The 14,104-nt window shown below is 38.6% G+C and overlaps 1 protein-coding gene across 1 annotated transcript; it reads right to left on the bottom strand.

The window, feature by feature from the left end:
- Window positions 1-4,612: 4,612 nt before the first annotated feature.
- On the bottom strand, window positions 4,613-6,156 carry LOC121378467. Its single transcript, XM_041506644.1, has 3 exons — window positions 5,822-6,156; window positions 5,374-5,530; window positions 4,613-4,921 (listed from the first exon to the last, which is right to left on the bottom strand). Exons 1-3 carry the CDS (start codon window positions 5,930-5,932, stop codon window positions 4,740-4,742), a joined length of 450 nt encoding a protein of 149 aa, XP_041362578.1. The 5' UTR covers window positions 5,933-6,156; the 3' UTR covers window positions 4,613-4,739.
- Window positions 6,157-14,104: the final 7,948 nt, after the last annotated feature.

Here is a 14,104-nt window from a genome sequence, read left to right as displayed (position 1 = left end):
GTTTTCTTGACGGGATGCAACCCATATCTTCCCTACAAGTTGTGCACCCTAACAGCCTTAACGAGGCCACTCACGTGGACATATAGATCGGACTTTAAACTTTTAGACCTTCGTTCAAAAGTTTATGTCGAAATATTATTAAATAGTCCGATCCTCTCTTCTTTCTCTTATTTATTTTTTGACTGTCCTTCTAAAATGCTCCAAATTATATAAATATTCGACCGAGCAGTCAATTCTTTTTTTTTTTGGCTTGTAACTTTTTTCTCTTTTTTTTCTTCTTTTTAATTGTATTAACTTTTTTACTAATTGCTATTTTCAAAATTCTTCCCATTTTCAAGTCTACCCCCACCCCCATCCCGAGTCAGGCCACCGATCTTATCTAATTTCTTTTTGACTGCCCGATCTAATCTAGCGACCAAATTTAATGAGTAGAATTGTCTTTATTAATTATATTAATCAGAGTGGCGCATCAAAATTTTAAAGGCCCACTATTTAATTTTTGGATGTAAATTTCAAAATTGTCCTCTTAATTTTTTTTCTTTCCCGGGACAAGCCCCTGGCTATCCAGAAACGGGCCCCGGGATAGACATGCTCGAAACTCTAGTGAAAGTGTATGTTTACAGTTTCGATCGTCAATATATATAGTGGTATATGAGCATGTAACAATTATTCGCACTCGCACCTAACTGCCATTTGACAGCTACGTTAGTGGCTTACAATTGCCTCGTACCAACTGTAAATTTTCACTGTAATTTACCACAATGATAAACTACGCCGCGTCGTGGAACAGGCTGACGATCGTAGAAAAAATTTAAGGTCTCGATGATAGGTATTTACGACGATAGTAGGGCTAATATCGCTTCGTGGAACGGGGCCCATATCTGTTTCTCGCACTTTCCAAAGAACACAACAAATTAAAAGTTTGAATCTTTATGTAACTTCACTGTTCATGAACCATAACCGTCCACTCGAACACACATCGCAGAAACTCATAGCTGTGTGCATCAGTACACAAAGAAAGTACGCAAATGTTCATAAGTAAAAAATACTCCCATTCGTGAAAACATTAAACCTTAAGGACCAACGCAGTTCCAAAACTTAACGCAGACGATCTTTCGACTTCCCCCAAGGGACGCAACTCGCATACACCTTCCGTACGTTTACCGTATATAACCATCCAGTTACAGACTCAGAGGGAATGGAATAGTCGTATTTAGCGATGAATAAAGATTCACACTGCGATTTGCCGATGGCAGGCAGAGGGTTTGGAAACGACGTGGTGAACGTCATGCTTAGTGTTGTGTCAGTGAAGTTGACAGATTCGGAGACGGAAGTGTAATGGTTTAGGGTGCTTTCAGTGGAAATGGCCGTTCTCGACTTCTTGTCATCCGTGGCAACCTCAACGCTGCTGTACACCGCGACCAGGTGCTGGCCCACGAACGTGTGCCCTTCATGAAAGCTCATGGTCCAGGCGTGATCTTTCAGCATGGCAACGCCAGATCCCACACAGCCATCTTGACAAGGGATTACCTGAGGAACGCTGACATCAATGTTATGGATTGGCCTTCAAGGTTGCCCAACTTGAATCCCATCGAGCACGTCTGGGGTGTGCTGGAAAGACGCCTGTGCACTCTCAGGAACCCTCCACAGACTTTGCAGGAATTTGGTGCCTCATAAATGGAACAATGGCGCAATATCACTAATGCAGTCTTTACATGCATCGGCCAGTCAATGAGGCGGCGTTGCCTTGCAGTTGTGGGTATACATGGAGAGCATACGCGTCACTGAACCTATGATTTCATCAGACGACCTTGCTTGTGAATTACCACTTTGACTGTTTGTGGTTTTGACGAATGCTGTTGGCACTTCGAATAGTTATTTAACACGTTTTTCTGTCATATTTGCTAATTAGCAAAGAGGAAACGGTTGTGAAGTTCTCAATTTGACTCAGTGAAAAAAAGTTTGCCCCCCTCCACATTTTGGCACCTTCCTACGCCTCTGATATATATATATATATATATATATATATATATATATATATATATATATATATATATATACATACATATATACATACATATATACATACATACATACATACATACATACATACATACATATATATATATATATATATATATATATATATATATATATATATATAGAGAGAGAGAGAGAGAGAGAGAGAGAGAGAGAGAGAGAGAGAGAGAGAGAGAGAGAGTAAGTATATCACCTGTTTAATGTAGAGTTATGCAAACCACATGGACCAGTAACAGCCCCCACTCTCCAGTTAACGCAGTGTGCTTTTGTGTAATGCATTCAGTGGACGTGTACATTTGTTACCTACCCCACTTCTGGTTCTCACAACCCAGCCAGCATTCCCAGGTGGGCCTTAGGTCGGCCCTACATGGGCAGTGATATGGGTCCCACTTGGGCACCCCATCTGGGACCCACTTAAATTTGGCCACAGGCTCCAAGTGGGCCCCACCTGGGCTATCCCTGGTAGGCCTCACCTGGGCTACCCCTGGTAGGCCTCAGATGGGCTCTACTTGGGACCCACATCTGATTAAACTGGATTTTACTTGCACATTATTCACTCCTTTAAATTTTTACTTCAGGCCACAAAAACTTTTTAAAACAAAAACATCTTCATTTTGAACTGTTATATTAGCCATTTACTTTTAAGGAAATAACTCTAAAAACAGTCACTGTACACTAGCACTGAATTACTTTAATTGGGGACATAATTCCAACACATTTCTGCCTGTTGATGTGACAATAGTAATTCAAGTGCCACAGTGACATAGGGAGAATACAGAAGTAAAGAATTCCCTTAATTTGTAACCAGTGCAGAGAATATGATATATCATGAGTCATTTCAAAGAAAAGCCACGTTACATACTAGGAGAGAAAAGTTGGTCACGATGATTACAAATTTTCTGCATGTATTACCTCTAACGAAATTTCACACTTTAATGACAGAAAAGTAAATACAGCAGGTCAATATAATGATTTAATTAAAATATCAAACAAGTGATACAATAGGTATATATGCATACAATATACACAATTAAAATTATGCAACACATTTCTCCCTGTTGACGTGACAATAGTAAGTGCCACAGTTATATATTTACATGTTATGATATATACATGAATTTATATTATAATTAATGAAAGTCAGAAGAAGCTCTGTAACTATTCTCAAATATTTATGTAAACTTCAGAACCACATTTGAAAATGTTTCAAAAAGGAATCATTTGGGACAAAGCATCTTTTACCGTTTGTTTACACATATTTTGATTGGTCAAGTATTGTTTTTTAATAATGGACACGTTGCAAGATAATACGTTTACAGAAATAGACATAAAAAATATTCATATTACATTTGATATCACAGATAGTAAAGTTATATTTAAGTGTGGTTCCCTGAACAAAAACAAAGGGGGGGGGGGGTTTACAGTAGTCCCTCCTTTCAAAGACCATCCTTAGGACATGTCCAATAGTGGTCACATAAAGCAGGTGGTCTCTCAGTGGATGTCAAATAACATAACAAAGATAGCAATAGGGACCTGACAAATATGGTCTTAAAAGGTACATGGTCTCTCAAGGGATACGGTACAATAATACTTCCTACGATACTGATCGTTTAGCGTTGATGTCCAACCAGAAAGATTGCTCAATAAAAGCTAAACATTAATCCTTGCCTACATGGAAATTGGCTATTACATACATATGTACATTAACAAGTAAATTTATGATTAGTGCATAGTCCAAGTGATTCTTATGGCACTTTCTGTCTGGTTCCTTACTCTCACCCAAATTGGAGTTTCAATTTTAATAAGTGGTAAATGATATGAAAACTATACTATCAGTTTTTGTCCTATCCTATTTTGATTTTTATTCACTTGATGAATTATTTTGAAAAATTTGATCAAATTATGAACTCTACATGTAATTATTAACATTGCATTTGATTATGCTTGTCACAGTAGATTTTACAGTGAACGCCAACAAACTGCAGTCATAATAAAGACAATATACTAAAAAAAGGTGGGAGGTTGCCCACCCAGACGCCTCCGTTTCTGCACTTATCGTACCATAATTTGTTTTTTCATTATTAACTGACAATTTGTTAGTATGAAACTATATTATTGACAACTCCCAACATGACGGTCAGTGTTATATACTGACTATATGGTCCAGCCCTTGATAATTGTACTGTACATCTTGAAATCATATTAGAATCATTAAAACACATCATGTTACTTCCTCTATGATTTCAATGTAAACCTCCTTAACACAGATAAAAATCTGAGGTTACTGACCAGCCTCGGTGGTGCAGTGGTCTAAGCCGTCGGTCATAAGGCTGGTAGGTACTGGGTTCGGATTCCAGTCGAGACGTGGGATTATTAATCCAGATACCGACTCCAAACCCTGAGTGAGTGCTCCGCAAGGCTCAATGGGTAGGTGTAAACCACTTGCACCGACCAGTGATCCATAACTGGTTCAACAAAGGCCATGGTTTGTGCTATCCTGTCTATGGGAAGCGCAAATAAAATATCCCTATGTGGCGACAGCGGGTTTCCTCTAAACAATGTGTCAAAATAACCATATGTTTGACATCCAATAGCCGATGATAAGATAAAAATCAATGTGCTCCAGTGGCGTCGTTAAATAAAACAAACTTTACTTTTTTTTACTGAGGTTACTGAATGTTTAAGTTACATGTGCATGTTTATGTCTCAGGCTGATTGTCCTCCTGGAATAGCCTTTTCTGACCCCTCTTCTCTCTGTATCTTTTTTCGCGTGCGGCACGTCTGCCATTTCTATCCCGGGCACCAGTAAGCCATTTGCTAACAGCTGAAGCCACCTGTTGGCGGTCACAAGCCGCCAGCTGCGTGTTCCTCTTTACAGCCCCTGCATAAATGGTAAAACAGACAAGAAATAGTAAAATAATGTAGGACCTCTTTAAATCATTATCGGAATAAACAAGTGAACAGTAAAAGAAATTCTAAGTTTGAACCTGAACAAAGTACATGTATATTAAACTTCTACTTGTAAACAAAACATGTGCTAAATTTTCTTTGCTATGTCTGAAAATTAAGAGTTTATAGTAGCTATGAAATTAAATGAACCATTGATGCTTATTTTTGCAAAAGATTTCTCAAAACAGTACCACAGTAGTTGATATCTTTAACCAGCTTGCAATGTAGGCCTACATGTATCTTTGACCCACAAAGAGTGAGCTCTTCAAATTATGCGAAAAAGTTACTCACGGTCCTCAAATTATTAAAACCAACATTATTTAAATATGGGCTATAGAAAAGGCAACAACTTAGTCTTACAAGAAGCAATCCAGATTTACTTACGGTAAACAGTTTCCCACAGGTGTATTTCTCCGAATGCCCGCTTCTCTTTTCCTGTAAAGTTGTACTTAAGTGCCACATCATTGGTCATGACATAGAGCATGGCCCTCTTCACTGTTTCATCTAAAGTTCTGCCCCCAACGTCAGCCAGTACAATGACCTGTTCGAGAGAATATGAAAATAATATTAAGTCTGGCATGCTACATACGGCTGGTGTTATTTCCTACTGTCCAGGACAAGTGAAGACTGGTGCTTTACACATGACCCTGTTTGAATGTTTTAAATTGTACACATATTGGGGAAAGATATGAATTTTCTTCAAATTCTCTGTTGTAAAATATTTTTTATCTCCCATTCACTACAATAATGACAGTGTAATGGTGTAAGAACAGACAGGATAGGATGCCATTGTTATTTAATATTAGGCTGCACCTATACAAAAAATACTCACCTGCTTTCCCAAGAACTCTGATCTTAAACTTCTTCCAGTTGTTTGAGTGTGAGACCTGGTTTTGGGCCATTTTTGTAGCCGTAGCATTGGCCAGTGGCCAGTAGCATTCATCCTCCTCGTCCCCAGTAAACCATTTCACTGGTATTATAGCCACACTTTTGTTTGCTGCAAACTCCACAACAACATAAGGCAGCATTGTGCTATAACAGGAAGACACTTAATTGTTAGTCTGGGCAACACATATTAATGGTTTGTCATGACAAGCAGACTCTGTTGCTGTATAAAAGACAAAATAGCTTCCTAAAACTAATCCTAATGTTTTAATATTTGCAGCCAAAAGTTGTAATTCAAACTTTGCAAAATCTTTTAGCTACTTGTATACAAGTATGGTCATTTGCTATTGTGTATATAACTTGCACCCCCCCCCCCCCCCCCCCCCAGTACACAGAATAAGCAACTGATAAGGTCTAACAGCTTGTATCTGACCAAATTTAAGACCAACTGAAGGAGTGGACAACATACACAGTACTACAGAATTACTGACTATGTAACTGAGGAAAGGCCACCTACACATCTTTGTAAGGAAGCAAAACAAATTTCCTAGACAGCTGAGACACTGGAAAAATTTCTAATTTCCCAGCTAACACAGAAACCTTGAAAATTCCTAGTTTCGCAGATGATAATGGATCATCATAGAAAGGCACACAACTTTTAAATTCTTCAACAACAACAAAAGTTTCAGATGATTTCAAAAGATTTCGAATGAGAACTATCTTAAAATTTACTTCAAAACAGTTGTCCCCAACTGAACATGACACGAATGAATCTAATCCACAGTACTGCTTGTATTGCAAACATGCTGAACACTCCCTAGGCAAAGGACCAGACATGTGGGGCTTCTTGTGTTGATCAACAGATCCAGTTTTAGGTGTGTCTGTTGAAGCTCTCATTTCAGCCATATACTGTCTCTCACCCAGACGCCTCACTATCTGTGCAATAGGATTTTGTGGTCTGCGGATAATTTTTTTCTATTTTCCCAGATAATTCTCAAAAGGAAAAGCTGATATGTTATCCAGAGATCCATATCATTTAACATCTTTTACAATGTGAATCAAGCTGTGTACATTGTAAATCAACATATCTTCACCAAACAATACACCAAAGTTTTTGACAAACACTAGCAACAACTTTTGCACATAGTCACAGTATTGTATGCACAACTTGGGGAAACAAGAAAACTAATGGCAACAGAAAGATGCAAGAAGTTTTCATACAATGTCTGAGGCAACCATTTATGTAATACAACAGGACCTGTGTACAATAAGAACTGGCGGAATTCTGTTGCTTTCCAATGGTTAACATCAAGCAAAGACCTAGGTTTCCTAGAAAATTCCCATGGCAGATGACCCCTAATAGCCAGTAAGTTGGCAGAAACTCTGGATTTCAGAGGTCCCTTTATCCACAGTAATATCATCTTACGGACTACACCTAAACAGACAAGGTGCATATAATCCAGGGGAAATTGACTAACAAGCCCTACATTTAAATTAAGAAGAGAAGACCCAGTGTGGTGCTTTTCATCTCGCATCTCATCAAAGTGAGTATCTGTTCTTTCTGGAGCATTCAACTCAGGATACGTCATTTTCCCTACCCACATACCATTTTGAGTGCAACGTTCGCAGCCACTATACCCAGTGTGTCTTTTAACACATTTTACAAATGCTCGTGCAGGAGCATCACATATAAATGCACCTATCTTTATCTGATACTTCTTCCCATTGTATTCCAGCCCTTGGTCTTGCGAGTAACCCATCTCCTGCACAGTCATGTAAGTACTCATGCACAGGATCTGGCTTAGATTTACCAGAGTAAACTCCAATAACACAGGGGTCAGAACCAGGAAACTCCTTAACTATTGCAAGTATTGGCCAAAGACTTTCATTTGTACTTCTGTGAAGCGGTAAGCCATCTATATTTACGTGAAGGGTAAGATTATCTACATTGAATAACTGTGAATGTGATGAAATGGTCGCCAACTTAGAAACAATAGATCTTTCAACACCAAAGTAGTAATAATGACCCCCAGCAACATTTCTAATCTCTGCTTGCTTTTGTGTGGCTAAAAGTAATCTAGGGTCTTTTGGTAACTCTAAATTACAGTGGTTCAATATTTTCAATAATTCCCCTAAACCTGCATGAGAAATGTTGAATTTTGTTGCCCAGTCTGCCAAGTACTCCTTAGTATTGTAAGCAATATCACTGGTATCACTATCAGTGGTATCTTCATCCGCGGAGTCACAAACAGGAGTATCTATATTCTCGAGATATTCAAGACAATCAGTTTCATCATCACATAAATCCAGACCAGCTTCCAATACTTCATTGTCAGCCGAGTCACAAATAGGAGTATGCACAGTTTCTTCATCACCATCGAGTACTTCATTGTCACCAAGGTCACCGAGAGTGGATTTGGGACTGACAGGGTATTGGAAATCTGCATCCACGCTGTTACCATTAACATGGACATCATGGTGTGCAGATAATTCTACATGTGATGCAGTCTCCTCTTCTAAACTATTAAGATGGTCTAAAACCCTTTCTCTGATCCGTCTACGTTTTGTCCTCTTTGAACAACCAGAGTATGCCATTTTACCTGTAATTCCAAAAGGTACAATATGTATACTTTTTGTCCTGATACATGGAAACAGCTTAACAATTTCGTATGAAAATTGACAACATACCACACTGTGGCTTCAGGTACAATGTACAACCAGTCCACTGACTATAGGCACTGATTTTCCGCGATTGCGGAATCGCAGAAATACCTATCTGAAATGGAATTCCCGATTTTTTTCCAAAACATTATTTAACTTTAAATAGCGCATTTTATTAATTAAAATTTATTTTTCGAACTAGAAACTATGGACACCGACATCTGCCTGTGCTACGCTATGACACTATAGTACCTTTGTGTGTTACGCCAAATGTTTAATGTAGAGTATCTAGACGTTTTACCAGTCGTGTTTTCTTCGCTTATTCCAGGCGATTTAACAGGAAAAACCGAACATTGTGAGCTAAAATCGTCCGATATTTACTCAAGTGAAAGATATATTATGTTATGTTTGCTTATTAATTTTTAACATTTGCGGCATTGCCATATTTCCGATCTCACAAAGGAATGCAGTAATTGCATATTGTATGCCAGGCTTTGTTCAAAATAAATTATACAAGGGAAGTGGTTTATAGTGTGATCGTTTGTAATTATTTTCCCGATCATATCGTAAAGAAAACCGAAAATGTAACAGCACATACAACATCAATGGATACTCGTCTGTTAGCTGGTTTTCCCATATCAAGTGGTTCATCATTCAACTCCTTATCATCAGCACTCTCTGAATCCATGTCTGGGACTGCTGTTTGCCTCTGACAAACTTTGCACGGATTTCTAGACAGTGCATCTACATTTGTGTGGTTATTTTTCGCTTCAAACAACCCTGACTTTAACAGTTTATCAATATTTTGGATGGTTACAGGCACCCAAGCTCCTGTATTACCTGGAATTATGTTTGTATTCCTTGTTTCGACTCGGCAAACCATTCCGCCTTCTCCGGTTGTATACTGAATATGTTGGCCTTTTAGCTTCAGTGTCAAGCGTTTGTAAACTGCAGCAGGAAATCCTGTCCTAGAATAGCATCAATAGTGATATCATATATAACCACTGGATGCTCATATTTCTGACCATCAAGAAATATCTTCATCGCACAGCCTAGTGTTTCCAGTCTTGTACCACTGACTCTATTTATAGGTTTTGACCATAGTATCAGTGTTGGTTTATCATTTTCAGATATTGTATTAAATGTTCTCTTCGAAAGAATTGTAATGTTTGACCCGCTGTCTACAAGGAAATTAGTTGTGACTTTATACACTTGTCCCTTTATGTACATTCCATTGTCACACAACTCAATTCCTTTTGTAGTTACCCTGACATCTGTGCTATGTAAAGGCTTCGATGTCTCTGTCCTCTTCCGGCCTACTGAGAGGACAGACTCACGTTTCAACGAGAGTCTATTTTGATTATATTGTGCATCCTCCCGCTTCAAGTGAATTTTCCATACAGGGCAGTCTCTTCTTATATGATTAGGAGACCTACAAATGAAGCACCTCCTTACAAAGGGTTGTTTTGATAGTTTGATTTATATCCCGTTTCAAGTTTTTCGATTCTCCCCAACACTTGTTTCAACAAATCATTCTGCTCCTGTATTTGATTTGAAAATCCATTCTTTTCAGTATTACACATGGACTGAGTTGTGTACTTCACATTTTCTCCTCCTAAAGCTCGAACTGAGGCTATTTTCTCATCCTTATAGTCACCTATAAGAGCTTTATATCTCTCACATACTTCCACTGCATCATCCAATGTCTGACAATCCCTGTCAATACAGTTAAATTTTACTTCTGGGCATACTGCTTTATAAAATTGATTTAAAGCAATCACCTCTTGAGCTTTACTATCCAGGCACCCATATGTGCTCTTTTAGTTATTTGACGTATATCATCAGCAAAACCAGCAATCGACTCATCCGGGAGTCTGCTCCTCGTTTCAAGGTGACTCAACCAGAGTGACTGCTGTCTCTCACTTCCAAATCTTTGATTCATTCTTTTGATTAGGTGATCAAGCGAATTCCTTTCCAATAAGGTAAGACCCATATAAAATGTTCTTACAGTACCTTTAAGGCTGGCAGCTAAAATTAACAACTACTGCTGTTCTGTCCAGTCCCCAAGATCAGCACAGTTGCAGAAATGTGAGAGATATTCTTCCCAGTCTGCTATACCATCATAACAGTTAGGCCGTATAGTCATCGGGTTCACATATCCTGAACAGTTTTTGTGAGTTGTCTCCCTTGAATTATTATTCCACGTGTGAAATTCCAACACTGGTTGATTAACCATATTTCATCTATCCTGAGACAAGTAATTTTCTAAATAAACATTTGGAGAAGAATGACCCATTACATTCCTCCAACAATATGTCATGCCTCCTACTTGCATGGTAGGTACCGAATACCTCACTGGATTTTCCTCACTGGAAGACATATGTGAATGCTATTTTTTAGTTTGATATTCCACTCCATTCCTTCGATTTGAAAATACAGCATCCTCTAGGCTGTTCTCGTTAAACAAGATATTCCCATGTCCAGCTCCTTCCGAGATATTTGGCAAATTAAGAGTAACTTCAGGATCCGGTGAACAGACAGCTTCATTATCCATAACTCCGTGAATAAATAATGTTTTCATGGAAAGTGTTATGATTCCTCCTCAGTATGTGGATCCTGATCAAGGATGTTTAATAAATAAACATCCCACTTCTGACACCATGTTTGTTGTGACCGCGTCCCAAGGATATCAACAAAGTCCAGAGAATACAAATAATATCCACAGATGACAAAGACGAAGTGTTCCAGTTTTCAGAATTATAAATTTATTAAAAAGTTACGAGTAAATGAAAATAAAGTTAAGCGAATTGCTATTGTTATTTTTTTTAAACTTTGAACAACGTTTAAATTAATTACTTCCAATTAGGTTTTGGCATATTTATTTGCCGTCTTAATTATAGGTCTATCATTGCTTTATTATCGGTCATTTGTTAAAACAGTTTTAACCCCATAGCTGAATTGTGATGCCGAGATATGTATCAAGGTTATAGTGACAATACCAATATCCGATGTCCGTCCTACACGGTAATCTAGGGTATGGCTTCCTGGTAGTCCATTGTGAGCAACGTCTTCAGGAGTCGATGAATGGCAAGTCTTGTCCAGCCCACTGGGCTATTTTTGGCTCCAACGAATGCACCACGACTGGTGTATAAAACAATTGTGGTATCCGTTATCCTGTCTTTGGTGTGGTGCATATAAAAGATCCCCTGCTACACACACACACATTGACCGGTGCTGGTGCTCCCTTGCACCTGACAGTGCAGGCGGTCTCTCCCCTCCCCCAACCTTTCCCGTCATGGGCGTGCGTGCGCTACAACAGCTTGTTCTGAATGTGCACGTAAAACCCTATGACATATGACATGACACACAAATACGCACACACACATACCCACAGACAGACATGCACGAATACACAGTCTTACACAGACACACACACAAATACATACGCGCACGTGCGCAAACACAAATGCACACACACATAAACACTCGTGGGGTACTGGTTGGGACAAGAAAAAACCTGATTGATTCTGATAATGGTTCAGAAGGGGGCCAAGTCGGGTTGATTAAAAGCATAATTTGTTACCTGGTCCCGTGAGACCTGACTATTACTGATAACATCTATGTGAGAACTATTACGATTTACATAAATCATAATCACATATATATGTTTGCTTTATTCATTTAATATAAAATGTGGGTTTACACAAATAAATTTATACAATAAAAAATTATGTAACTAATTAAGCAAGGTAATAAAAAATAAAACAGTAAGTTTGTTTTGTTTAACGACACCACTAGAGCACTGATTTATTAATCATCGGCTATTGGATGTCAAAGATATGGTGAAGTTGAGTCATAGAGAGCAAACTCGCTACATTTTTCCATTAGTGGCAAGGGATCTTTTATATACACCATCCCAGACAGGATAGCACATACCATGGCCTATGATATACACGGTGCACTGGCTGGAACAAGAAATAGTCCAATGGGCCCACCGACGGGAATCGATCCTAGACTGACCGCACATCAGGGGTGCACTTTACCACTGGGCTATGTTCCGCCCTCTAAAATAACAGCCATTACAGACACAATTACTTGTGATTGGAGAATTTCAATTCATAAATTGTATTAGTGTGTATTGGAATATAAGTGAATAGCCTTGCAAGCTTCTCCACTACCCATCTGTTTTTGAATTGATTACAGGGTACCTGGGAGCAGTTTATTTGATATACCACTGTAACCAGTTGTGGTGCACTGGCTGGAACGAGAAATGATTTTGCTTCCACATGCCCCCCCCCCCCCACCATTTCCTACCCAGTGCAGCAAATTTCTCCCAAATAACACCTATTCATATATGTATTTATACCTTTTAACACATGCCAGTATGATTCTAAATGTGTTTAACTAAAACACAATAAAAATAAAAGACTATCTGGGGCAATAGCCAAAGCAAACCCAGATGCTGAGGGGGAGGGCTGCAGGCCCTGAGCACTGCGGCGTGGGATTCGGGTAAAAATTCCAGATGAGGCAAGCGCCTCGTCTGCCTCGTGCTGTCTATTCCAAAATGAGACAAACATTTCTCCCAAATGACTATATAGACATGGATTTATGTACCCTACACCTTACATATATATTCATGTCACCCTAAATCTGGTTAACCATAATTAACAATAAAAAATAAGAAATAAACAGCAGCGTGGGACTCATGTAACCCTAAATCTGGTTAACCATAATTAACAATAAAAAATAAGAACAGTTAACTATGACTAAATAAAAAAAATTCTCGCAAAATACATATTATACCTTGTCGTATACCAATGCTACCCTCGAAATGCGTAGATCTATGATTTGTCCATCTGATTGGCTATGATTAGTTATCACTTAGAGAAAAAAAGAAAGGAATGTTTTATTTAACGACACACTCAACACATTTTATTTCTGGTTAAGGACCACACAGATATTGAGAGAGGAAACCCACTGTTGCCACTTCATAGGCTACTCTTTTTGATTAGCAGCAAGGGATCTTTTATACGCACCATCCCACAGACAGGGTAGTGCATACTACGGCCTTTGATATACCAGACATGGTGCAGTGGCTGGAATGAGAAATAGCCCAATGGGGCCACCAAGGGGGATCGATCCAACACAGACCGCGCATCGAGCGAGCACCTTACCACTGGGCTACGTCTCGACCCTTATAACTTAGAGAAGATATGTGGGGCTGAATTTACTAAGCCAAATTAAATTTTATGATTATTAATATTAGGACAAGCAGGAAAATATTGAATGCAACAATGATGCAGTGTCATGATTAAGATTGCTTTGTTTAACAACACCATTGGAGCACATTGATTTATTAATCATCAGCTATTAGATGTCAAACATTTAGTATTAATTTTGATACACAGTATTATTGAGAACAAATGCAGTGTCATGCTTACATTGCTTTGTTTAGCAGCAAGGGATCTTTTTATATCATCACTATCCCACATTTACAGGATAGCACAGTATACCAAACCTGCTCATTGATATACAGCAAGTCTTTTATGCACTGGCTACAGAGGAGAAA

Source organism: Gigantopelta aegis, chromosome 8 (genome assembly GCF_016097555.1).
Source record: "Gigantopelta aegis isolate Gae_Host chromosome 8, Gae_host_genome, whole genome shotgun sequence".
Classification (NCBI taxonomy): Eukaryota; Metazoa; Mollusca; class Gastropoda; order Neomphalida; family Peltospiridae; genus Gigantopelta; species Gigantopelta aegis.
The sequence above is the reverse complement of the archived record's forward strand: the minus strand, read 5'-3'. Positions and strand labels throughout refer to the sequence as shown.

Bases quoted from the DNA above. Each gene is read 5' to 3' on its own strand.
- LOC121378467 (XM_041506644.1), bottom strand. From the start codon at position 5,932: ATGAATGCTACTGGCCACTGGCCAATGCTACGGCTACAAAAATGGCCC. The intron at 5,531-5,821 runs GTGAGTATTTTT...TCTCTCGAACAG, and splicing joins CAGAGTTCTTGGGAAAGCAG to GTCATTGTACTGGCTGACGT. The intron at 4,922-5,373 runs GTAAGTAAATCT...CCATTTATGCAG, and splicing joins CCTGTGGGAAACTGTTTACC to GGGCTGTAAAGAGGAACACG.